We start from the raw sequence: 24,975 nt of genomic DNA on the forward strand, positions 1-24,975 counted from the left end.
TGCTGCACTGTGACAGTATTATATAAAAAGCTTTGTATTATTAATTACACTTTTTTTTTTGTCTGTTTACATTACAAGCAAATGACATATCAACAGAGAGCTTCTTGCAATATACGTGGGGGAGGGAGGGGAAAATATGCCAAAGAAATGTCTTTAAAGGGGTCTTTTGCGTTTTTATATAAATAGAATGTTTCTAGCAGATATGTTTTGTTTAATATATTAAAGATTTGCAAATCTGCCAAGATTTCCTGTTATTTCTCGCAGCCTCTGCGTTCAAACACAACAGCCCGCGAGGCACACAGGGGTCAGTGTTCCACCGAGTTGTGCAATGCTTTGAAATGAGCAGCCAGCGCCGTTCCGCTCACACGAGCCACAGCTCTACCTTTGCCACAGATTTCCAGCAGCTTCCCCTTGCTTATTTAGCTGAGAAACCGGGTAGTTTTTCTGTGACGTGGGCCAGGCTGAGTTTCCCCGGGGATGGCTGCAATCCCTAACCCTGGCAGTCCCTCCTCGGGCGGCTCCACGCAGACCCAGGGCAGGCGACGGGCGCTGTTTGGTGAGAGGGACGCTGCTCAGAGCTGCTTTAGCCTGGGAACGCGGGGCAGCAAATTAAATCACCCCTCTGCCTGCTCCCAAAGCCACCCTGCCGTCGGCTGAAGCTCAGAACATGAGAACACCCCTGGAAAAGCTGGAACAAAGTTGCAGAAACCCATGGAAAAGCTCCAGGAACGCACTGCGGGGCGAGGCGCTGGAAACCTCCACCTCACCCTGCGCGTCGCTCCCGCTGTGACCAAGGGACAGGCAGCGCTGCTCCCTCTCTGCCCTCCAAAGCACAAAAATCGCTGCAGCAGCTTCACACTGCCCCCGACAGGCACGACTGAGGCAGGGACCAACTGCTGCACCGTGTCCTCCTCATCCCAGCTGCTGTGAGGCCTGGGATGTGCAAGCCAAAGCCACCAGCTCCGAGCACATCCACTAACTCCAGCCACATAGCTGCGAGGAAACAAAAACCAGGCCAACTTCAGGATAAATCCAGCTGCAGCACGACTCAGGAGCGAGCAGGGCTGGGCTGGGCTGGGCTGGCTCTCCCCAGCACCCCGACATCGCTCCCTCACCTGTGTGTTAGCACACTCACCCGTGGCACCTGCCCCACAGCTCCTGGATTAACCAAAATGCATTTTAGCAGAGGCTGCAATGAGAGAGAGTCGAGAAACCATTCCTGTACTTCTGTATTTAACAAAATATAACAAACCCCAAAGCAGGAGGAGCTCTTTAAAAGACCCATTTTGGTCCAGAACATGAGTCAGGACGCACCCTACTCCTCCCCAGTCCCACTTCCACCACCGACTGTCCCCGCAGCGTCCAGCAGCTCGTTTACCACCAGGTTTTATGGTTTGGTCCCAGTTTGGTGCTCCGGTGGCACTGCCCTCCGGGCCATCCTGCTGCCAGCCCTCCTCACTGCCACGCCTTGGCCTTCCTGAAGGCGCGGAGCTCCTGGGGGCCCCGCAGGTACTGCTCTATCTCACTGTCCGAGATGGGCTCGTCCCCGGTGAGGGCAGCGTCCGACTCGCTCAGGGCTGCCGTCCGCAGTCTCTTCCTCGGATGGATGAGGCAGGGTGGCAGCAGGGGCCTCTGGCTGCTGTCACGCTTGTGTTTCCCTTCCAAAGGGCAGCCTTCCTCCTGTCCTGGCCCTGCTGCTGGAGGAGAGCCGGCGGATCCCTCGCCCTGGGCTTCCCCGTGCTGCTCCTCCGCATCCCGCAGGCTGAAGGCGTTTTTCAGCAGGACCAGCCGGTGCTGCAGCAGGTCCCCGAGGTGCTTGACCACCGTCTTCTTGTCCAAGTGGAACACCCGCAGCCAGGCCAGCTGGGATGCCATCCTCAGGAGGATCTCGTGCAGCTCCCGCAGCCTCAAGCGGGCGGGCGGGGGCAGGGGGATGCCCGCCACCTCGCAGAACCGCGCCAAGGAGCAGGCGAGGCGGGCGGCAGGCCGCAGGGACTGCCAGGACAGGAACGCCGCGGCCGTGACGATGGGGACGGGGTGGCGGCCCGTGACCAGCCACGTCTCGCTGGCCAGCTCCACCACCTGCAGCGTGCGGGCCACCACCCGCTCCTCGTCCTCCACAAACGGGGCAGGGACGTCCTCGGCGCGCCGGAACAGGTGGAAGCTGGAAGAGGACAGAGTTCAGAGCTAGAAACAGCGCGGGGAAGCCTCAGACCTGGCCACAGCGCTGAGGCTCAGGTGCTGAGTGCCTCCCAGGGCTGCGAGCTGCCCACAGGAATGCTTTTTCGCAGCAGAACGGCGTCTGACTGCAGCCTTCCACCCCCAGCTGCATTTTAGAGGCTTTTGCACACATCGGTGCCCAACGCAGGATGCTGAAGTGGCAGAAGGGCCCACGTTACCTGCTGAGGTGTGTCTTCACCAGATCCGCCAGGCTCAGCGCCGGCACGGAGATGCCGAGCTCCTTCTGCACGCTGAGGTAGACGCCGGCGAACAGCTCCTGCTTGGCGTAAAGCAGGGAGCAGATCGTGCCCATGGTCAGCGGCCAGCTGTGCTGCCGGCACGTCACGAAGACGCAGCAGCCCCCCAGGAGCTCCTTCTTCTCCAGGCTGACCAGGTGGAAGGCGGGGTGCTGCAGCGCTCTCTGGAAGTACCCCACGGCCGTTTCCTCAAACACCGACGGGAGCTGCAGGACTTTACAGAGATCCTGGACCCGCCGGATCCCTGTGAGAAGAGACTGCTTTTATGATCAGCTCATGCAGCTTCTTATCTGTGTGTTCATCTCTCCTCAATGCCACCGTGCAACCAGCATTCACCCGGCCCCAGGCAAGGACACAAGGGCTTTTCCCCCCAGCCCTGTGTGCGGGTAAGGCAGTTTGCTTCAGGCAAACTGGACGCAGAACTAACTGCTGCCTTCGTTTAGTGCCAGTCCCCACAGGCTCTTCCCATTCCAGAGAGCTTCAGAAATGCATTGAACAAATTGCAGCAAAGCAGAAAGCAGCAGAAGAGAATCAACGTGTACAAATGAAACCGACCGGCACGCTCTTACCTCGCTGCATGCAGCGGCTCAGCTGCTCTTTCTGGCCGGTGCTCTGGGAATAGGCCACCTCTGAAAAACAGCAACAGTTAGGGCAGGTAACCTCATGGCGACAGCAGGGGGCTGTTTAGATTTTGCATCATTTGGATCATTTTGGATCAACAGGGGGATCGTTTAGATTTTGGGCAGCTGCATGGCCACGGTGCCACATTCCAATTTTCAGAATCGCCAGCCCTTTGAGGCCACTAAGCAAGACCTGGTGGCAGAGGCTGAATGATGTTAAGGTGCAGGATCCCCTTCAGGCCACTGCTCCTCTAAAACCTCCTCTAAAACAGCAGCAGCAAATGGCCTGGGGGCTCCTGCAGTGCACTTACAGGTGGTTCAGATGCCAAAAAGCCCCACACCTTGTGTGTGTGTGTGTGTGTTTGTGTGTTCTGGGCATAAAGCCTGCCTGCGAGGTGCCCTCAATTTGAATTTATAGTGAGAAAACCTGTCGCTGCTCGCTGGCTTGGGGAGGGCAGGGGGACGCTGGGTTTCAGTCTGGCAGCACCCAGTGGGGCTCCTGCCACGCAGGGCACCCAGAGAGCCAATTAAACTGCATCGAGAGCAATTAAACCACACGGAGCAATTAAACCACACGGAGCAATGAAACCGCAGCCGCTGCCAGGGGCTGTTTGGAGCCCCCCTCAGCGGCCTCCCCGGGGCCGGGCCGCACCTCGCAGGTGCTGCTCGTCGCTGTAGGTGGTGGTGAGCAGCCCCTCGGCCAGCACACAGCCGCAGGCGGCGCACACCAGCTGCTGCTGGGCGTAGTGCGAGTCCTCCACCAGCGCGGCCGAGCCGCACTCGGGGCAGCGGCCCCGGTCCCGGTCCCGGTCCCGGCCCCGCTCCGCCATGGCCCCGCTCCGCCACCGCCCGCCCGGGGCAGGCCCGGTCCGTCCCGGTCCGTCCGGGTCCTTCCCGCCAGGCCCCGCTCGCAACGTTCCGGCCTCGAGGGTTCCGCCCTCAGGGAGGGGGGTGGTAACGGGGGGGGGGGGGGGGGGTAAAAGTCGGGAATAAACGGAAAAAAGGGCACGATAAACACAAAAAGCACACGCTTAAAAGAACTAAAATAAAAATTAAAGAGGAAAAAAAAAAAATAAAAAACATAAAACGCTCCCAAACACACCACCAAACCCCCACCCCAAAAAAAACAGAAAACACCCCCAAAAAAGACACCCCCAAAAAAAAACACAAAAAACACCCCAAGAAAACACAAAACACCTCCCCCCCCAAAAAAAAAAACACCAAAAAATAAAAATAAATAAATTAAAAACCACCAAAGCACCACAAAACCCACCAAGACCTTCCCCACCAGGGCCTTGTCACCCACAACTCATCGTTTGTGGGGTCCCGGGGCACCAGGCGCTGCCTCCCCCCCCTCAGCCCCTCAGACAGGGGCTCCCCATGGCCGAGGCCCTCCCTGTCCCCCCCCCGCCTTTCATCATGGCCCCAGCGCTGTTTGAGGCCACTCAGGGCTCCTGAGCTCAGGTCTCGGGGTAAATGGCTCTCGAGACAGCGGGAGACTGATTACCACCAGGTCTCTCTCCATCAGGCCCACAATTGCGGGGCCATTACAATTAGGGGCCGCATTGCTGCCACCGGGGTAATTTGCCAGGCTGCCCGCCAAGGAGCTTTTGCACATTTTTTTTTGCTTCACAGAAAGTCTCAGTTCTCGTGATGGTGATGAGCTGGCCGATCAGGTTCCCCCGCCCCATGAGGTGTTTACCGTGAACTTCCTGCACAGATAGCTGACAGGGATGGAGCTAGCCCCAAAATACCTGCAGGGTGAGGAGTTTCGTCCAGCAGAGCTGGTCACGAGGAAAGGGTGAGGTCCCGGGGCTGCAGCACCAAGGACTATTTTCATTTTGCAGGTCACTGATGCACAACCATTGCATTTTCAGCCTGTTCTCAATACAGACAACGTGCTCCAAAGTGCATCCTCCCACCCCACACCTCTGCGAGTTACTGCGGAGGTCAAAGCACCAGCCCACAGCACACACACAAAACCACAAGCAGCTCACACTTCAGTTAGAGGTTAAATAGATCAGACAACCGAGGGGCATAAATAAAACCCTCAGGAAGGCTGCAAGAGGCAAAGGCACCTATTGAGCAGCACCCAGACATCCCCCAGCTCTCCGTATTTCAGCACTCTCTGAAACCACAGTTTCAGGCAAAAAAAATAAGTGATCAGGACACTGGATTTAAGGTATCTTTTATTGTAGTGTTCCATGAAACCAAAGGTCATTTAAAAACAAACAGCAACCCAGGCTAAAAGCAGACAGATAAACAGGGAAAAATATATTCAAATCCTTCAATAATAAAATAATAAAACAATACACTTGATTCTTAGGCCCCTTGAAGTCAGCGTGAAGCACCCTGCTGAACATAAAACGCCGGCCCCCTTACACCCAAGGAAGGCTTTAAACAGTATTGCTGATAAAAGACTGAGGTACAAGATCTGTGCCGTGTTTTCACAGCTCTGGAAGCAGAAGCGTGGCTTGCACAGGACCGCCACCCTGCAGCAAGGCCTGCGACCACAGGAGATAACCACCCAAGGTGCAAAAGCCAGACAACGAAGCCCACCTCAATGGACAAAGCTGAAACTGGCAGAAGGCTACTGAGAGAGGACATTACAAGTTTTAAGGCTTCGTCTCTAAGGAGACTATTATTAGCACGTTACCATTTTGTCTGTGTGTATACAACCTCGAGAAGCATATTCTTGCCAAAAGGAATGCACGTAATCAATCCACTGTAAGAACTTCACAAGATCCATACTCCAAGAGCATTACACGCAGCATCACAGTGACTTCAGCAGCCACACGGTAGTACCCTTATTCTTTTAAAACAAAGGCAGCAAAAACCAAGCCAAGTCTTCCTTAACATGTGTCCAGTTATGACCACCAGTAATACCATTTTTGATTTCAAACTTTTAAGCCACTGTTCAAAGGTACTGCTGGTTTTTCTGATTGAAGTAGAATACCAGAAAGTTGTGGAAAAAAGTCTAGAAGACAACTTCATTCATGAGGTATAGGCAACCACTTCTTTCCAGAGATCCACTGAGGCACAAGGAGGAAACTGAAATTATTTCTTCAACTTCCTCATTATTTCAAGGCACGAGAAGCAGCATCAATTTCCAGTAATGTCAGCCAGTACCACTCAAAATTAAAACCATCAGCCAAAAGCTGAAGATGCCACTAAGAATTTCTGTGTTTCAGACCCTTCATTCACAGAAGAGGGTACAGTAAAGAAGTACCTGAAGTCTTAGAAGACTCCTAACGCTTAAAAGGCTTGTTTCAAATCGAGCTTCCCATGAAGGAGAGCTCTGTCAGAACAGATTTGATTGCTAGGCCAGACTTTGGTAGTTAGCCAGTTTACAGTACCAAAATGTAATTAACAGCATTTTTTGAAATTTCCAATAAATGTGTACATCTCTAGGCAAATATATTAAACTACTCTTCACTGCAAAAACACAGTATTTGAGAAGTCTCCAGTAGTTTTCAGTGTTTTATGAAACCAGTAAGAAGACTACTAAGAGGTTAATAGTTAATCCAGCTAGTCCCTCATTAAAGTGCTTTACTGTAGGAAAACTGCGTTAGAAATTCACCCCTTTCGAGCTACATCTGGAGTGACTGAATAGATTATCTCAATTCCAGAAGGCAGAAGCATTTACTTTGGATCTGCTACCCACTCTTTTGATATTTCAGCTTTCTTCTGAACTTCTCATGGACTCTCACAACCCTGATGAATCTAAGAGCTGTAAAGACACATCTGATTTGTCATCTTTGGCAAGAGCTCGCCACAGAAAAGCCACATTTAACTTTCAGCGGAGGAAGCCTGTTGTGGCTGCTGGATAGTGCTATGCTGTTCTTTTCTGCCTGATGAGATGGGGAGAACGTACCTGTCTCTATTGAGCTGCAGAGAGGCCACAAGTTAAGGAAGCAGACCAAGGTATCTGATTGTCTTGCAAAACCAGAACTCTTTTTCAGCTACATAAATTTTTATGCCGTTGCGAGCTTCAAGTCACAAAGAAAAGCAAATCAGATCTCAGCACAAGAATTTTAACTGTTCCCATCCCAAGGGAAGGGCAATTTGGTACTTTCCATAGCTGTATAACAAATATAAGAAAGTGTTAAGACTGATCACCTCAGAAGGTTGTTCCAAGGTAAGCACTAGCTCCAAAATCCAAGGCACTGAGATTTACTAAACTGCAACAGGATAATACCAAAATTATCACCAAACTTTCATACAGCAAATGACACAGGCCATGCACGTGTACAGTGAAATCCATCCCTATTTGAGAATAGGGAACAGAAACCAGATGTACCTTTGCCTTCCTTATCCGAACAAGCTTTGAATCAGGCAATTTGAAGCCTATAGGAGAACAACTTCCAATTTAACGTACCTTCAGCCCAAATGCATTACTACTACTTATTCCTATGGCAGACAAACGTACCATGACATCTCAGTGTTTCCTTGACCAAAAACCACCTGTAAACCTTCCCCTAGGAGAACTGCTTTGAAACCAGATTTACATTACATCATTAATTTAGCTTTGTTCCTTACTTTCCAGTCTATGGTTTAAATTGCATTCCACTTTTAGGGCCTTAATTGCTTTTAAAGTACAGCTCATGCAGCCCCGTTTTGAAGCTTACATCTTTGGACTTCTCCAGTGTAGTTATTCAAAACAAAGAAAAAAATCAAATCCTCAAACTCTACTGTACAAGATTGTATATTGCACTACAACTTCAGATGTGGGCAGAGGAGTAACTGATCTAGCAAAGCAGCTACAAAACTGAACTATGAAAAAATCTTCATAAAGGATCAGCAGTGCTGGCAAGGAAAACGTGTCAAAGAAAACTTTCATCCTTCCTATCGCAAGCATCCTTTGGACTAGATGCCTGAACAAATCTTCCCGAATAATGGAAAAAGATCAAAAAAATAAATATGGTAAGTTAATTCTACTTTTGGACTCGCTGTACAAGACCTGATGTAACCACTAACCGAAGTGATAGTTGCTCAAGGCAGAAACAGGAAAGAGGTCATTTTGTGTGGGCAGCACAACCGGTACCACCTACTTCACGTTGTCTCGTTATTAATCAAACTCTGCTGGCGGGAATTCCGTTCTTTGTTCAACGTCCATAGAGCTTTTACATCTTTCCAGCTTTCCTGTTTCCCGAAGTTGGAACACGAAGAATGTTTGGGGTTTCTTCCATGACTCTGACAAGCAAGTTATCAATGTAGTCTTCAAGCTCCCGCACCTGGAGATCCTTCTTGCTAATCGTATCCTTCTGTTTCAGGACCAGCTGGATCAGCTCATCGTGTGTAAGCTGAGCATAAGCATAGGCAGGATCTGAAGGATCGTATTTCTTCAAGAGAAGAAAGGCAGGGTTATTACAGACATACAGGCATTGCAAACTAGCAACCGAATGCTATCTGGTAGCCGGTTCAGGGAGCTGAGGCACCAATGAGCAGTTACACACAGCATTTGCAGAAACACAGCTGCTTCTCTGAAGTATTACTGTGCTATCTTAAAAGGTAAGCTCCATCCAAATGACGTTACAGAACATTGCTCATTAAGCTTTATGACTGCGCAGAGCAGGCTGCCCAGACCCAAGCTGTGCAAAAACGAGAGGCTGGCAGGCCAGGCCAGACGAGCTCTCTGCAATAAAGCACCGTCGGGCCATTATCAAACCCAGCCCAGAGAACTTCACACACAACACTGTACATTCATGCACACGCAGAATAGCTTTTTAATTTTCTGAGGGGGAAAGAGAGCAACTGCTTTGGAGTAGGTGCGTAGTACTTCACTTATGGCACAGACCCAACTAACAGAGCTTACCAAGACTCCTCCAAAACAGCAGGCAGGCTCAGAGCGTGTCAGCCGTTACAGAAAGCAACCAGGCAATTGCTTTTAGCATAAAGGCTTTGCATAACGTCAGTTCTGTAATTCAACTCTCTGCTGCAATTTATGCTGAAAGAATGTCATGCTGACTCCAGGCAACAGCCCATCCAGCTTAGCGAAGGTGCACAGAAGTTAGAGCCATGCACCACCAACTACAAGAAAAAGCACTTTGACAAGCACGGGGAGAGCTACGGTTTAAAATCTAGCTAAGACTTGGGCAGCCAAATTCAGGTTAAAGAGCACAAACCACTCAACGAGGACTTGCCATTTCACTCCTACTGTAGTGCACACATCACAACACAGCTTCTCTGAGAAGCCTGCTTCTAACTCTTCAGCAAACTAGACAAATACTTCGCAGCTTCTGCCAATTCAGTCCAAACAGTCTCTGACGCAAGACCAGATTGCCAGCCCAGACGTTTCTGTTGCAGGGAGTACTCATTCAACGGGCTCCAGTGACTGCAGCGTCGAGCCTAACTTCATTTGTGGACTCAGAGCACCAGACCAGAACACCAGCCACAAGTTCTCAATTCAACGAAAACAGCAATGAGGCAGTTTAAATTGCGCAAATAAAACATTTTCTTCTTTCCACTTACACCAGGAGGAGGCACTACAGCATTCGCTTTAGAGGTCTCCTGAGACAAAGATTATGCAAAAAATCACTTTAAATCCCAGTGATTATGCAAGCTGCACAGCTCTGCTTTTAGGAACCAGCCCTGCTTCGACAGCAGGCACCTGGTCTCTCAGAGGGCACAGGGTATTAACGCAACACACTGCAAGGCAACAGCCACCCTGAGGGTACTTCTTCCCTCCTTCTCAGCTTTAAGAGCCACACACTTACTTCGGGGTGAAAAGAAGCTTTGGGGACTAATCAGGCTCGCGTATAAACAGTGACTAATTTGTCCAATCTTTCTGGCTGATCCACGTTACGCAGCTCCAACACGTCACGAGCACGACTGTGTGCCAAGGTAGCGCAGGCAGTGAGTCACCCGTCCCTCCTCCTGCACCTACCATCGCTCAGACACATCCCACTCGGCTCTGGGGAGTCAGACAGCTCCCCTCCATCCTCGCCACTGGGAAACCCCCACACAAACAGGAGCTGCTAATTCTAGCATTGAGGAGTTTGCAAGAACAAAGGCTGTCCCCACCCCTGGGGACTGCCAAAAGGGAACTCCGCGTTCCCTGTGGGCTGAGCACAACTTGGGACACGCGACAGGAGCCCAGACAAACTATCTGGAATCTGAAACTCCGTTCATTTTGCTGCTTAAACGTGGCTTTGAAGTGCCACGTTCCTCCATACCTTCACGTTCATCTCAATCAGCTTTTCGTTCATAGTGCTGATGACGTTCAGGTTTTTACTTTGAGACTTATTTGCTGTGGCATTCATTGGCTTCACAGGATGGAGTCTGTAACATTAAAAAGGCTCACGTTAGTCAGGCAGTGGATATTATACTAGCACTACACAGATCTGCAGAGTAAAAACAAATACAGCAAGAAATCAGGGAAAATTCCTACCCTACTCGTTCTCTATCTCCAAGATAAGGCATTTCTGTCTGAGCTGAAGGTGTTTTATAAGTACACTCCAGTTCTTTTTATTACCTTTATTGACTTAAGGCATTGGAGATAAAGAAACAGTAACAAGGGAAAAATATCTTGAACAGTGTCATAAAAGAAAAGCAAGGTCAGTCTGCATGGCAAGAATAACCAGCAGTTACTCTAATCCCTTGTGCACTGGCATTTGAGCCTGGCATTCTTAATGAGCACACAGTCATGGTTCTTGCAAAATATCAAATACTTCTACTACCCTGTGACGAGCGCGTCACATCTTATCCCATCTTAGCGTGCGCCAGAAGCTGCCAAAATGTGTCATCGTCAATTGCTCGGGCAGGATTCATTTTGCCAGCTTTAACAAAGGAAGAAAATTGTACTTGTACCTCAGCACGTGCCAACCCAGCCCGATTCCAGTAGACAAGAAAGTATCCCAGTTTATTGGGCTTCCTGCAACTGCTCTCCCATTTCTGAGAAGGATCATTCCCAGTCTATTTCTCGACTCTGGTTAAATGACCCCATTTCTTAAAACATGACCGTGTTTTCCCAGCAGTTTTCCTAAGGGGCAGCACTGTTACGAACAGCAGGCCCCCTCAAGTGCTCTCTGCATCCTCCATGGACATTTCGAGTTATCTGGTGCCGTCTGCTAAGTTACAGCCACGATTATTCTCTCACCTGTGCTTAGGAGACATGGTTTCACCACCCTGCTGAGTTTGGTTAGGATACGTTTCAGAGGGTGAAACCCATGCCTGAAGAAGCTTCTTCTTGCCAGAAATTCCTGCTTTATCTGCGCAGCCCTCTGCTGTTGGCTTTTTCGGAGACTCTGCTCTATGACTTGGGGTGTCAGAGGAGAAGGAGCGAAAGGCAGAGCAGGGCTGTGAAGGACTTGAGAGAGAGGAAGAGGAAACAGAAGGCTCAGAGAAGTCACTCTCGGCACGCTCCTCAGCATCAGCACCTATTTTTAACCCCTGTGTCTCAAAACAACCACTACGCTCCCTGGAATGAGGTGCCAGACGTAGGCCTGAGTCAGCTCTCTGGCTATTGACACTGTGAACGTGCACCCTCACAGGTGGCATGCAAACACCAGGAGCATTTCCTCCTCCCTGAGCCGCCAGAGAAGTACCAGAGCTCTCCTCCAGTTCCTCCCGCAGAGGCACTGTGTCTACAGGCAGCTTCCCAGCCTGCAGAACATTTTCATCGTCTGCAGCAACACCACCGCTCCCCTGACAGTCACCCAGCAGCTCGTCATCCGAGCCTCCCTCCGGAATAGCGGGAAGACCAGACAGCTTCAAGCCGTGGGCAGGCCTCAGATTTGTGAGGCAGCCCAATAAATCATCGTCACCTTCGGTTTCTAAGCGCCTGTTACTGCTGTCAGCTCGCAGCTTTATTGCTGGAGCGAGAGCTGTGACTGAGCCCCGCGGGGGGAGGCATCCACGAGCGTCCGAGGGTTCCTCGTTACGCGGTGAGAGCCCACACGCAGATTTCACAGCCTCAGCCGAAGAAGGCACGTCACTTAACTCATCGTTTTGAGGGGCTGCTGGGCACTTCTTCAGCGTTAAAGACAGCCGTGGTGCTGGCTTCGGCGTGACCGACTGCGTGCAAGCTCCCAGGGCTGCTTTCGTACATTCTGCTCGGGAAAATGAGTCATTTTCATCAAATGGAGACGCCCGGGGCTCTAACGTGGGTGTGCATTCCTCTCTCCTCTTTTCACTCAAGATCTCCTGCTTCTCATTTAGCTCTCTCTCGGAGGACGGCGGCCGCTCAGCTCCGTTCCCTGGTAAGAGGCTATTACTGCACTCTGAGAGCGGTGCGTGGTGTTTGCCACCCTTCGTGCAGGGCTCGGTGTTCTCACTGCCCACTTCCACACCGGTCCTGCTGTTCTGGCTGGGATTTGTGCTGCCACTGGAGAGCTCTGATGATGGGCAGCTCTCTGCCTCCGGTCTGTCAGCAAGCCCTGCTCTGCTCCCTGTAGTGTCTGCATCTCTGGGTAGCACCCCCCAAAAATCAGAGCGCTGCTCCTCGTGCTGCTGCCCACCCAAAGCCTCGTCCCCTGACGGAGCAGGCTGTGAGTCCCCGAGCAGAAAGGACACGCATTTCCTAGCCACCACCCTGCCTCCCTTTAAAGAAGGGTCTGCCTGGACCTGCGTGGAGTCACACTGCTGCTTTGGAGCCGGAGCAGGACCGACAGAGAGCATGGCAGGAGGGTTTGGTGCAGCCCTTACGTTGCCAGTTACAGCCACGTGCGCAGAGCCCCCTGAAGCAGTAAGCACAGAGCGTTTCTGATCAGCGGGGCGTGCTGAGGAGGAGCAGCCTGCATCGCAGGGAGGGGAAGGAGCAGCCCCAGCTGGGACGCCTGGCACGCCTGGTCCCCCTCCAAGCTGGGACACGAAGGGGTTATTGGCAGTGAGGGGGCGAGCAGAAGGGAAGGAAGGCGCAGGAGGAGAAGAGGCAGCCCAGGAAGCACGCGAAGCAGAGCTTTCGGGATCCTGCCCCCAGGCAGAAGCGAAGGGATTATTGCCACTGCCAGACACCTGCCTGGGAAGGGGAGCTCGGGGAGCAGGGGCTGCGAGGTGATGGGGCACACGGGCAGCGTGCTCAGGATCCAGGGCTGGGGACGCCCTCTCCCAGCTGGGACTAAAGGGGTTCTTGCCACTCAAAAGCTCTGCAGCGAGAGGAGAAGGAAGAGATGCAGGAGAGCTAGGGATGCTGTCAGAGCCTGGTGCTGGGACTTTCTGTCCCGCTTTAGAAATAAAGGGATTATTTCCACTGCTGACGCGGGGTAGGGAAAGAAAAGCGGGAAGGGAGTCAGGTGCAAGAGTAGGAAGCGTGGCTTTGGTTTCCTCCTGTGAAGGCACGCCCAGTCTGCAAAAGGGACAAAAAACTGGCATGTACGTCACTTGCGGATGCAACACGAGGCAGGAGCAGGCAAGCTTTAGCACCAGCCTCCATCAACGCCTAACGCTGGAGACAAATCACACGGCAAGAGACTTGAGCCTACCTAATGGACGAGTTAATATACCTGAATGCACCTCCACAAAACACTCCATTATGTCCGAACACCCTGGCTGTAGTTTGCACAAGCAGCGCTGAGCAGCAGGCATCGCAGGAATTACCTCATCTGATGCACCCCAAGCGATTTTGTTAGTAGGGCAGTGCACAGGCAAGGTGCTTAAGCGTGAAGAAGCGCTGAAAGTAGGGTGGGAGGAGGACACGGAACAGCCTTATTAGTAAGACGAATGTATTGACACATGTATTTAGACATATATATCAAAATATATATATGAAATCACATACATAATTACACATGAGCAGAATTTCCGAAAAAGCCTTGTGTGTAACTGCCACAGACGTACTTCGTGTTGCTGTGAACAACGCCACAAGCAGAAGGGCTCCAAGGTTAACTCCTCTGAAGGTCATAGCAAAACAGAGAAGGGAGAAGTAGAGATGTTAGAACTGGTATGTCAGCCCCTGGGTATGTTTCAAGCCACACAGCTCTGAAAGAATGTTAGTTTGTGCAAGAGATCCAGCAAGAAGAATTACCCCTGCAGCATCTGAAAGATGCTTGCACCCAGAAAACCAGTATTTTTGGCATTGCTTAACAGGAACAGCCCTGTATCATCTGTTTTTCATACTGAGAAGGACCTCAAAATTATTATTTGGGTCCAAAACCTAGCTCAAAGCCACCAGATACCCCCAGAGTAACACAGTCCTGCTGCGTGCAGCTCACCAAGTCCCCAGGTGCTGCTCTGCGGTAGGAAGCTGTCTAGTTCAAGCCTACAACCACAGCGTGCTGCTATCGTAGCAACATCTGAAGCAAACACGACTGACCTGGGTTTCACAGCTTTGGTCTTTGCCGCTGCAGCCGCCTTTTCAGGTTTCTGCTCTTCCTCAAAAGGGTTGTGTGGTTGTTTATTCGTGAGGACCTCTTCTAGGTGACTGTCTTCTGGAGGATTTCCTCTGCTCAAGTCTGCTGAGGACTCAAGCCGTTTGGCCTCCTGTTCGCTTTTCTCTTCTGCAGCCTTGGTTTCCTCTTCCTTCGGAACTCTTTCAGAATTCCTCTCTGGAATTCTTTCCGCATCACTGTTTTTCGCTGCTTCCTTCTTCCCTGTCACCAGGGAAAGCAAGGCAGACTTTTTGTGGTCCGTTTTTTTGGTCTCTTTAATGACCTCGATGGTCAGGGGAGTGCTGGTTTCCAGGTTCTCTTCACCGCTAAGCAGTTTGTATGATGGCAAAGTCATCGATTTAAAGGTCTCCAGGGATGCAGACCCAGACAAAGCATGGCTGGGAGACATTCTGCCCACCTCTTCATGTCCTTTAGCAGATCTGGAAGACAGGTTCTCTTCCGAAGCAAAGAGCTGCTTCCTCCTGAAGTTGAGAGGAGAGGGGGAAGAAGCTGGAGTGTTGTCCTTCAGCGCGCTCTCTTCCATATAAACGTGACTGCCGTTGATGCACAGGCTGGACTTGGAGACCGGATCATTTTTGGATTTAAGGCCACTGAATAAGGAGAGCCCTTCTTTCTTGGTGTTGCTAGTGGTCGTTTGGTTTAGTTGCCTGTTGTCCAAAGTCGCTGTTTTACGAGATTTAAATACAGGAGAAGGAAACTTCTCTTCCAGGGCATTTCCAAAGGCTCCTGGAAAAAAAAACAATGGGGAGAAATTCAAGATCTAAGAACACCTCCTAACAGCCTGAATGGTTCACAGCTCACTAACTGAGCACAGCAATGGACACAAGTGTGACTGCACCGCTGCTTCCACATCCCCCGTGTCCCTTGGCAGGGTCTGCCCTCAGCAGGCAGGATCACACGAGCCTCCCAGTGGCCTAAAAGCACCGCAGATGCTCAGTGCCACACTGCACCACCACCGGGTACACGCTTTGCTCACGGCTTCTGAGCTCTCCCAAGGAAAGCTCAGCTGTCCGTGCCCAGTACCCTACACACCCACACACCACCATGGGCAGAAGTGACTTCCTAGGGGTTTGTTCATTAAGAAGAACTTAATAATATTGTGAGGAGCGTGAGAAGTGCAAGCAAGCCTTTGGGGAAAGGCCTCATGCTTCATACTCACTTTCTGAGGTTGGGGAGGTCTCCGACTCGTCGTCATCCCACTGTGACTGGAAGTCACTGGGCCTCAGCCTGACCCGCTCAGCCCCGGGCTGGGGCGTAGGCAGGACGGACATGGACTGGGAGAGGGAAGTCTTCTGCAGGCCAGGTTTGGAGAACAGGGTTTTGAACTTTGATTTCTTCTTCTCCTTCTCCTTCTCGGCTGACTCATCTTCGCTATCAGCTGGGGAGTGAGTCGTGCTGGGAACGATCTCGGAGGCCGTGTCAGAAAACCCGCTGCTCCTCTTCCCCTTCAGCTTGTCTTTGATCTTGCCAAACGGAGAGCGAGACTTGTCTTTGATGGACAAGTCGAACATGCTGGCTGTCATGTTGCTCCGCATGAACTGGATGTCCACCTCAATCTCCCCTCTCTCCTTTTCCTTCTTCCCCGGTTTGGAGCGAAGCTTGTACCACCTGCCAAAACAAGGAGATTCGTTTCACCAACAAGCTCTCGAGACTCACAAATAGTTTAAAACAGCAGAGGATCTCCGTGTTTTAAGAATCTGAAACCTCTCTGTGTAGAGAAAAAGAAAAACCTTCAGTCTTACAACTACGTCACAGTCATGACCCCAGATACCACAGGAAAACACTTCTTACTGCAAACAGAAAAAGTGAAATCTGTGAAATTTGTTTTATTAAACTAAAACCAGAAAGGGTTAAAAACCCACACAGCATGGAATTCCTGTAGGTCAGCTCAGCCACTCTTTTTTTTTTTTTTTGTACTTTTCTCTGCCTCCCTGAAATTCACCGAGATTAAAGCTTTGAAGTGTGTGCTAAGGGAGCCTCAGAGAGGTGACACTGGTACCAGAGAGCTTACGCACACAGCCCACACCCTCATACCTTTCATTCCAGCTTCGTCTCAGCTGCTATCTTAATGCTTCTTAAGCTAAGGAACCCCTAATCAGCGCCACGAGAACCAAAACAAGCATTACAGAACTCGCGGGGATTTCCACAACCCCGCGCTGGTGATTGGATTGAACCAGCCAGGTTTGCTACGGACAGAGCCTCATCCCTTCCTGAAACCCAGCCCGGAATAGGAGCAGTGAGCAGTGAACACTGTGAGCAGCGAGTGCTCGGGGAGACCACGCTGCCTGCCACCACTCCAGTTGCTCAATTACTGCCCCTACATCCTCCTCAGCACGTTAGTGCCAGGGAAGAAAAATTATCAGCTGCATACCAATGTGGGGGGGTTTGTTGGGTTTTTTTTGGCTGTTCCAAGAGCCACAGACTTGCTGACTCCTGATAGGGAAGGAAGGATGCGTGGACAAGGCTGGCTTTGGCTCCACGCAGCTAGCGAAGGGAAATGAAGGAACAGAACCAGACCGTGCAAACCCGCTTCTCCAGCAAATTTGCACTTCAAAACTCTGATCGTGCACTGCAAGCAATGAAAGAGAATAGGAAAAAGCCATTTTGTTCAGAAAGACAAAACCAGAGGGGGGTTAATCGAAGAGGGGCTCAGAAGCCTGCTCTGGAGGATGGCACGAGAGGGATGCGGGCACAAGCAGCACGCTCAGTCACTGCTCTGACTCGAGGGTACAGGACAGCAGCACCAAGCAGTGCTACGAGGGTTGGGTTTTCAGAAAATGTGATGTTTTGTCAGGTTCATCCTGCCCTGAAGTCCCGCAGTGACGGCTGGAACCTTCCTGAGCACCAGCCAGGCACCTGCCACGCTTGATCCAGGCACACACAAGCCACGGCTGGGCTCTTTTGTCCTGCCTCGAGGTCTTTCCAGGCGCACGCCTGCATTTGTTCAGCGTCAGTGCTGTCCTGCGCAGCCTCCCGGGGGCAATGAGGGCCCTGTCTGAAAGGCAAACAAAGCAAAAACCCCGTGCTCAGCAAAGGGCAGCGCAGCGCGCCGCTGTTTCTGAGGAGCACGCCACCACATCCACCGCAGTTCGAGCAGAGAGAGTAAATGATTTACTGGCAGAACCACCCAAAACTAGAGGCAAACTTTTAACTTCTCGTTTGAGCTGCAGACAGCCAACATTTTCAAGCCTCGGCGTGGCACACAAGGAGGGATCAGCCCACGTGCTGTGGGTAAACCCTGCGTTCACAGGAGGGTGATGGAAGGAACAAGCTTCACGCAGGAAATTGAGGGCAAGGGGGATGCTAACAATTGGAAATACCCTAAGTTTCCCCCAGAAGCATCAAAGTTACATCTTTCTGCAATTTTCCTTGGGCCCAGACGTGAAGAAACCTGGGAGAAGCCCCTCGCCAGCCCTACAGCGCTGACTCGCTGACCTCTGCTGACTGCAGGCACTTGGCCTCCAAGAGTAAACACATTAGGGCCTGACACCAGCCTCGAAGCCCTTAATGACAGCCACGCTGTAATTAGGACTTCACAGGCAGCCAGGGCTTTGTTGAGAAGCAGATCCTGGCTTCGCTGTGAATAAACACCAGCTCCTGGGGTGGGTGAGAGGAGCTGACTCACGGGCTGCCTCGCGGCTCTCCCGGCGCTGCTGGCTCCCAGCACAGCGCTCCCAGTAACCGCCCTGGGATTTCAGGGCCCTGCACCAGTGTTTACGTTCCAAGGTGCAAGCGTGACCCGGGTCTGGCACTCGGTGCTCAAGGAGAAGTCTTGCAGCTCGGCGCCTCGCAGCCAGCAGGGAAACGAACCCGAACGGCGCTGAGGTACCTGCTCCTACGCCACCAGGCTCCGCTGAGCAGTTATTAAGAAAAATATATAAACAGTTGGCAGGGCAGGGCTCGCATTCTGTCCCAACAAGAGGGCATTTCAGACACATCAGGCTTCCTCAGACAACCTCATTGTTCCCAGCGTAAATCGCTCGCGCCGGCAGGTAAATATTTAAAAAGGAAACCTGAGCGTGGGGAAGGAGAGCCTGGAAAGGCACCGGGCACCTTCCCCTGGGGTCACCCTGAGCAGGGTATGAGGGGCTCCCCCCAGAGCCCCCGCTGCTCCCCACAGGGCTCCCCACCTCTCTGAGCCCCCATGGCGGGCAGCAGCCCCCTGCCCCCAAACCCTCAGGGCCCACTAAGGGTCCCCCTCAACCTCTGGGAGTCCCCAGCTCCCCTCCATGACTTCTCCAACCCCTCAGGGCCCCCTAAAGCCCCCCCAAAACCCCTCTAGGGCTCCTCAGCTCTACTCAGGACCCCTCAAAGCCCCCTCCAGACCCCTCAGGGTCCCTTTATCTCTGCTCAGGGCTCCCTAAAGTTCTCCCTCAAGCCTCCAGAGCTCCCTGAAGTTTCCCCCAACCCCTCAGGACCCCCCAGATCCCCTCAAGACCCCTCCAAACCCCTCAAGACCCCTCCATCTCCCCTCAGGGCTCTCCAAAGCTCTCCCTCAAGCCCCCAGAGCCCACCCAAGACCCTCCCACACCCTTCAGGGCGCCCCTATCTCCCCTCAGGACCCCCCAGCTGCCTCCAAGACCTCTCCAGCTCCTCTCAGGACCCCCTTCAACCCCTCAGGACCTCCTCAGCTCCACTGAGGCCCCCTAAAATCCCTCCCCAACCCCTCAGGACCCCCCCCAAGCCTCACAGAACCCCCCCAGCTGCCCTCAGGACCCCTCCAGCTGCCCCCAAGACCCCCCCCAGCCCCTCGGGACCCCCTTATCTCCCCTCAGGACCCCCCCCAGCCCCTCAGGACCCCCCGATCTCCCCTCAGGACCCCCCCCCCCAGCCCCCACCTGGTATGCCGGCGGCCGCCGTCCCCCCGCAGGGCCGCCAGGTCAACCTCCGCCCGGCCCAGGAACTTGTCGAGGCCGACGAGGGCGCGGTGCAGCACGGTGAGGCGCAGGCTGGCGGCGGCGGGCGGCAGCTCGAAGGTGGCCTCCTGCCGCCACTCGGGCCGGCCCTGGCAGCGCTCGGCCACCGACGTGGAGAACTTCTCCCGGCCCAGCGCCATCACCGCGTAGGCGTCGCTGCCGCCCGCCGCCCCCTTGGCCCGCAGCCCCCGCGCCCGCAGCACCGTCACCTGCACGTGCGTGGGGGCCCAGCCCGGGGCCGCCATGGCGAGGGGAGACGGGAAACGGGACCGGGGAGGGGGGGGGAACCGGGAGGGAAGCGGCGGGGACCCGGGGGGGAACCGGGAGCGGCGGGCACTGGGACCGAGCGGAGCCGCCCCGCCCCGCCCCGCCCCTCTCGCGAGAGGGAGTGGGAGGGGCGGGGGTGGAGGGGGCGGGGTCTGGATGGGGGGCGGGGTTAGGGAGGGGGCGTGGTCTGTGGGCGGGGGTTGTTGATGGTGGGCGGGGTTTGTGGAAGGGTGGTTAAAGGATGGTGGGCGTGGTTTGGTGGAGTGGGCGTGGTTTCGTGGACTGGGCGGGGCCTGGGGGAGCGTGAGTGTGTGCGGGTGTGAATGAGGGGATGAGGGGGGTGAATGAACGGGGGGGTGCACAAGGGGGTGGTGGGGGGGGTGTGCATGGGGCTGTGCGTGTACGGGTGGGGGTGTGCACCGGCATGCACACGCACAAGGGTGTGCATGGGTGTGTGTGTGTGCAGGGGTGTGCATGGAGCCCCCTCCTCCTCCTGTCCCCCCACCCATGGGTGCAGCCCCCCCCCCCCCCATTCCTCTGTGCCCCCCCGGCTGCTCCCACCACCCCCTGCCCAAACCCAGGGGACGGGTGCTGGGGACCCCCCGCATCGCCCCCACTGCTCGGAGGGGGGCATTCGGTGTGGAAGGGGGCTACTGGGGGCTACTGGGGATTACTGGGAGCTACTGGGGTTTATGGGGGCTACTGGGGGTTACTGGGGGTTACTGGGGACTGCCACCACAGGGGTGCTGTCCCTGGTGCCGTCCCCTCGCCCGTTTTGAGGTCACCCCAAAGCAGCCGTCCCTCTGAAAGCAACCTCGCGGGAGAATCCCCATTTCCGACACCAGGAGTGGATTTAATTACAGGCCACGCTTAACGAGGGGCACCAAACCGCCACCCTAAAGCTTGTTCCAGCCGAACACGGCCCCATTCCCTTGATTAATTCTCAATAATTACACCTGTGCGGCCCCAAAACCGAGCACGAAGCTCCCCGGGCACTCTCCGGAGCCCCATTGCCCACCCCAGCCCCGTCCCCCCCCCTTTTCCCCGGGTACCCCTTGGCCACCGGGGCTGGGCGCACGGACCTCGGGGCGGCATCGGCAGAGAGCCCAGGGGTCTCACCCCCCCTGGGGGGCACCGGGGAGAGGGGGAGCCGTGCCGGGGGGCGACACCTCGCCTCCACCGCGGGGAAGGATCGGGCTCCACGTGGACGAGCGTGGGTGACCCCCGCAGTTGGGAGCGGAGCGTGGGGGACCCTCAGAGCACGGCGCCGGCGGCGGCGCAGGTGGCGGCGGGGAGGACGCGGTGCTGGCAGGAGAACATCCTCCTGAGCTCGCCGCGGAAGCGGTCGTGCAGCCAGGCGTAGAGGAAGGGGTTGCAGCAGGAGGAGCTCATGGCGAACCAGTGGCACAGCAGCTGGATCAGCAGGAAGTAGCGCTTGTGGATCAGGCCGATGTCGATGTCCCGGATGACGTTGAAGACGTGGATGGGCAGCCAGCACACCCCGAAAGCCGCCACCACCAGGGCCACCAGGCGGAAAATCTTCCTCTTCCTCAGGCGCTCGCACTCGGCCTGGCTCTGCGTGGGGTGCCCGGGCACCACGCGGTTGCGCAGCCTCAGCGAGATGCAGAGGTAGGAGAGGGAGAGGGCGGAGAGCGGCAGGATGTAGGTGAGGATCAGGGTGCTGTAGGCGTAGGCCAGGCGCTGCGCCTCCTCCTCCACCCAGAACTCCTCGCAGATGGCGAAGCCCTGCTGCTGGAACTCCACGTGGTAGGTGTGCGCCACCGCCGGCGCCACCAGCGCCCCCGACAGCAGCCAGATGCCCCCCACCACGTAGGCGCAGCCGGCCACCGACGGGCGCCTCTTCAGGGGGTGCACGGTGGCGTAGTACCTGCGGGGACAGGGGGGGAGGGGAGCCCCCCGTGGCATGGGGTCGGGGGTGCCCCGCTGTGTGGTTTTGGGGAGCAGGGCACCCCTCCTGTAACACCATTTTGGCTGGAGGCAGCACCGAGCGAGCAACCCCCCCGGTCAGCCCCCAATTTCCCCTCCCCTGTGCGCCCCCCGCTCCTCTCCCTGCGGCCGTGACCGAGCGGCTGCGTCCGGGGAGCTCCCCGCTCAGCAGCAATAATGGGATATTGTTCACATCCCGTTATTAACACCCCGTTATGGTTAATATCCCGTTAATAGATGGTAGAGCTGCAGCAAAGCTGAGCCCCAGCCGGAGGGTTTGTGCCAAAGCCATCGTTGGGTGCAAATCCCGAGGCTGCTGTATGAGAGGGGTGAGGGCAGTGTGATTTGTGGGTGCCTGTTTGGTGGGGAAAACACAGAATTGGTCTTCTCACCCCAAAAAAGCAGCTTTGTTGGAGCGCAAAAACTCCTGGATGCCTAACCACCACCACCAAGGGAAGCTTGGCTCACAAACACTCAAAGTTTTCTCAGCTTTCTAGCTAAATCTGCCCTGTTTTCGCCTTCCCCACTTCAGTCCCTTCTCGTCCTCCAGCCAGAGCCAGGGGAACCCTCCCGGAAGGCTCCGAGCCCCTCCTGGGGCTGCTGCTCTGGGCTCTGCTCTGTCCCCGCAGGGCCCGAGGCCGCTTTTATGGCACGACGTATCTATGGAAACTCAGATTTCCTAAAACAAGCCCCCTGCCACGTCCTGCCCCTGCCCATTTCAGCAGGCGCAAGCACTCTCCATCCAGGTGCCAGGCCACGAGGTAATTTTGATGCAAATTTACACAGCGCAGGATGAAAACCTGGGAGAAAAAACCACGGCGGGGGGAGGCAGGAGGCTCGCGTTCCCAAACCGAGCACCACCGGGGAGAGCAGCATCCCCTGAAGCAGGGAGGGCTTGGTCCAGACAGAGCCCCCTGGATGCCAGCCCCCAGGAAAGGCGTCCGTAGTCTGGCAAAGCTTGCCCACTGCCTGATGTGGACCAGCGGAGGGGCTGGAATGTCCCCAGCAGGGTTAACACCAGAAGTGTGCCCGCACCAAACGTCAGCAGGCTGCTGTGGGACCTGCCAGACCCCAGCCCCCCCCCTGCCACCCCCTGCACCCACCTCACCTGTCCACCGCGATGGCCGTGAGGGTGAAGACGGAGACGTAGACGGTCATGGGCTGCATCAGGAAGACGAAGTAGCACAAAAACCTCCCGAAAACCCAGCCCTGAGGGTTGAAGGCGTAGGCTAGGGTGAAGGGCACGCAGGTGGCGCACATCAGCATGTCCGAGAAGGCCAGGTTCCCGATGAAGAAGTTGGTGACGTTGTGCATCTTCTTGGACTTGCAGATGACGTAGAGGAGCAGGTAGTTGCCGAAGATGCCGACGAGGACGACGAGGGCATAGCAGGGGATGATGAGGGGCTTGAAGGACTGGATGAGCTGCACCCCGGTGAACTGCGCACTGGCATTGGGGCGGTTCTGCGGGGCGAGCTCGGAGGCGGTGGCGTTGGCCCCGTCCCCGCTGGGCTCCATGGCCCCTTCGACCCTAACCAGCTCCCTGGGACGTCCTGGCCCCCCAAAACCTGCTGGTCGCAGGGTTCAGGTGGCCGTGGGGCGCATCCTGCTCCTCCTCACGGCTGTGCCACCCCGAGGGGTCCTGCCCCACACCAGGCTGGGGACCAGGGGGGCTCCCCGGGGTGGTGGCTCCTCGCTGCAGCTCCCTGGGAGATGGGAAACGAGGGTCAGAAAGGAGGCGACGCTGGCAAACGGCCCCCTAGGAGAGGCAGCACGGGGTTAAGCAGCACCCACGGCTCTGTGGGGAGAAGGAAAAAGGGGGAAAAAGCAGCAGCCCCGAGGAGGAGGCACTCACCTGCAGCCCTGCAGCCCGAGCGTCGCGGCGAGCCTGCCCCTCCTGCGCCCAGCCGCTGCGCACGGGCAGCTCCCGGCAGCAGCAGCCGAGCCCGAAAGTCGCTCCTGATGCCTCTGGAAATCGCAGGGGACGTTAATGGGGAAATGAATACGGATGCTCTGCCACTTCTGCGCTCACTGAAGCCTCGTGCGCCCCTAACGAGCTCAGCCGCGCTCTCCTACGAGGTCGGCGCCGGCAGCAGCCCGCCTGGAATCGCCTTTCTGCTGCGATTCCAGCGGCTCCACCGAGGTGTTCCCACAGCACCGCGCTCTCATTTCATCCGCTCTGAAGAAGGGGCAGGGGGCGAGGAGGGAATTCGAGGCAAAATCCAGGGCAAAAAAGCAGAGCGGCGGCGGGCAGAGCCCTGGACGAGCGGGTCCCGGTGCGCCCCAGGCGCAGCCCTGCCTCCCGCACGCGTCCCCTCCCTCCCCTGCTGCCCACTGAATCATCTCCGAACGCGCTGCAGGCAAACTTTAATTTCCCGAGCTATTTCCATGCATTATCTCCCACTCTGGCAGCGCAGGACTCGTAGCCGCGTTCCTTTCTCTCTGTGCCAGCCGTTGTTCTACGTGCCCAACTTCCCCAGCGCAAACCCCGCCGCAGGTTTCGAGTCTCCAGTGGAAACGAGCAGAGAATTTCAGCCAGCCTCAGAGCTTTGCAGGGCTGCCCAGAAGCCCCCCGCAAGCTCGGCAGCCCGAATTTGCATTAATTGTGGGTTTAGGTCAGCTCCCGTGAGCCCCACGCCCTGGTAGGGCACCCCGCCACGAAGGGAGCATCTGGAAACGGAACAAAAGGCAGCCCTGCTCCCTGCACCGGTGGTGATGCCTCGCACCGTGGTCTCCTCCAAGCTTTTGGGGCACAATCTGTTGTTTTCATCAGTTTTAGAGGAGCTTTTACCTCAAATGGAGCAGCTTCTGTATTAAAATTTCACTCTTACCATCCCGTTCCCTGCCAGAAATACTCTCCACCACTCTCCACAGAAAGTTTTTAACCCCCCAGCACTCAGAACATGAGATCCTGGTTTTGTGTCACGGGCTGGTGTTAATTTAATAAAAATTAAATATCCATGCTGGGCATTAATGGCACAGAGAGCTGGGGGCTGCCTCTTCGTGCCAGACCTGCCATGGGTACCCAGGGGATGCGGGCTGCCCGGTGCCACCCCAGGGGCAGCACACACGGAGCCAGTTTTGGGGCAGGCCAGATGGAGCCCTGCGGGCCACATCCTGCACCGGGGGGCAGGGAGGCGTGCGGCCCAGCACCCGCTGTTTGCTCCTGGTTTGTTCCCATGACATCGAGAGCCGTCTGTTAATTACCTGGCAGTTGCCATGGTTATGCCAAAGCCCTCCACGCGATGCTGGCGTGCAGGACACGGCGAGCGCTCCGCAGCCACAGGGAGGGGGTGAAGGCAGAGCCCAAGCACAGCCCCCCCGTGCAGGGAGGCTGTGAGCACCCAGGGACACACACAGCATTCACAGACGGGGCTGTCCGGGCTGTCCTACAGAGCTGGGGCCAGCAAGGGTTTGGGGTTTG

The 24,975-nt window shown here is 55.1% G+C and overlaps 3 protein-coding genes across 3 annotated transcripts; all 3 read right to left on the reverse strand.

Annotated features, from left to right (window-relative positions):
- Nucleotides 1-1,212: 1,212 nt before the first annotated feature.
- Nucleotides 1,213-3,927, reverse strand: BRF2 (BRF2 RNA polymerase III transcription initiation factor subunit). Its single transcript, XM_032204020.1, has 4 exons — nucleotides 3,750-3,927; nucleotides 3,047-3,106; nucleotides 2,400-2,721; nucleotides 1,213-2,164 (listed from the first exon to the last, which is right to left on the reverse strand). The coding sequence occupies exons 1-4, from the start codon at nucleotides 3,925-3,927 to the stop codon at nucleotides 1,456-1,458; spliced, it is 1,269 nt and encodes a 422-aa protein (XP_032059911.1). The 3' UTR covers nucleotides 1,213-1,455.
- A 1,346-nt stretch (nucleotides 3,928-5,273) lies between these two features.
- Nucleotides 5,274-19,585, reverse strand: RAB11FIP1 (RAB11 family interacting protein 1). The gene is made up of 5 exons (XM_032204021.1): nucleotides 19,263-19,585; nucleotides 15,584-16,032; nucleotides 14,349-15,150; nucleotides 10,273-10,378; nucleotides 5,274-8,439 (listed from the first exon to the last, which is right to left on the reverse strand). The coding sequence occupies exons 1-5, from the start codon at nucleotides 19,583-19,585 to the stop codon at nucleotides 8,221-8,223; spliced, it is 1,899 nt and encodes a 632-aa protein (XP_032059912.1). The 3' UTR covers nucleotides 5,274-8,220.
- A 1,276-nt stretch (nucleotides 19,586-20,861) lies between these two features.
- On the reverse strand, nucleotides 20,862-23,069 carry LOC116499291 (prolactin-releasing peptide receptor-like). The gene is made up of 2 exons (XM_032203965.1): nucleotides 22,663-23,069; nucleotides 20,862-21,495 (listed from the first exon to the last, which is right to left on the reverse strand). The coding sequence occupies exons 1-2, from the start codon at nucleotides 23,067-23,069 to the stop codon at nucleotides 20,862-20,864; spliced, it is 1,041 nt and encodes a 346-aa protein (XP_032059856.1).
- Nucleotides 23,070-24,975: the final 1,906 nt, after the last annotated feature.

Source organism: Aythya fuligula, chromosome 27 (assembly GCF_009819795.1).
Source record: "Aythya fuligula isolate bAytFul2 chromosome 27, bAytFul2.pri, whole genome shotgun sequence".
Classification (NCBI taxonomy): Eukaryota; Metazoa; Chordata; class Aves; order Anseriformes; family Anatidae; genus Aythya; species Aythya fuligula.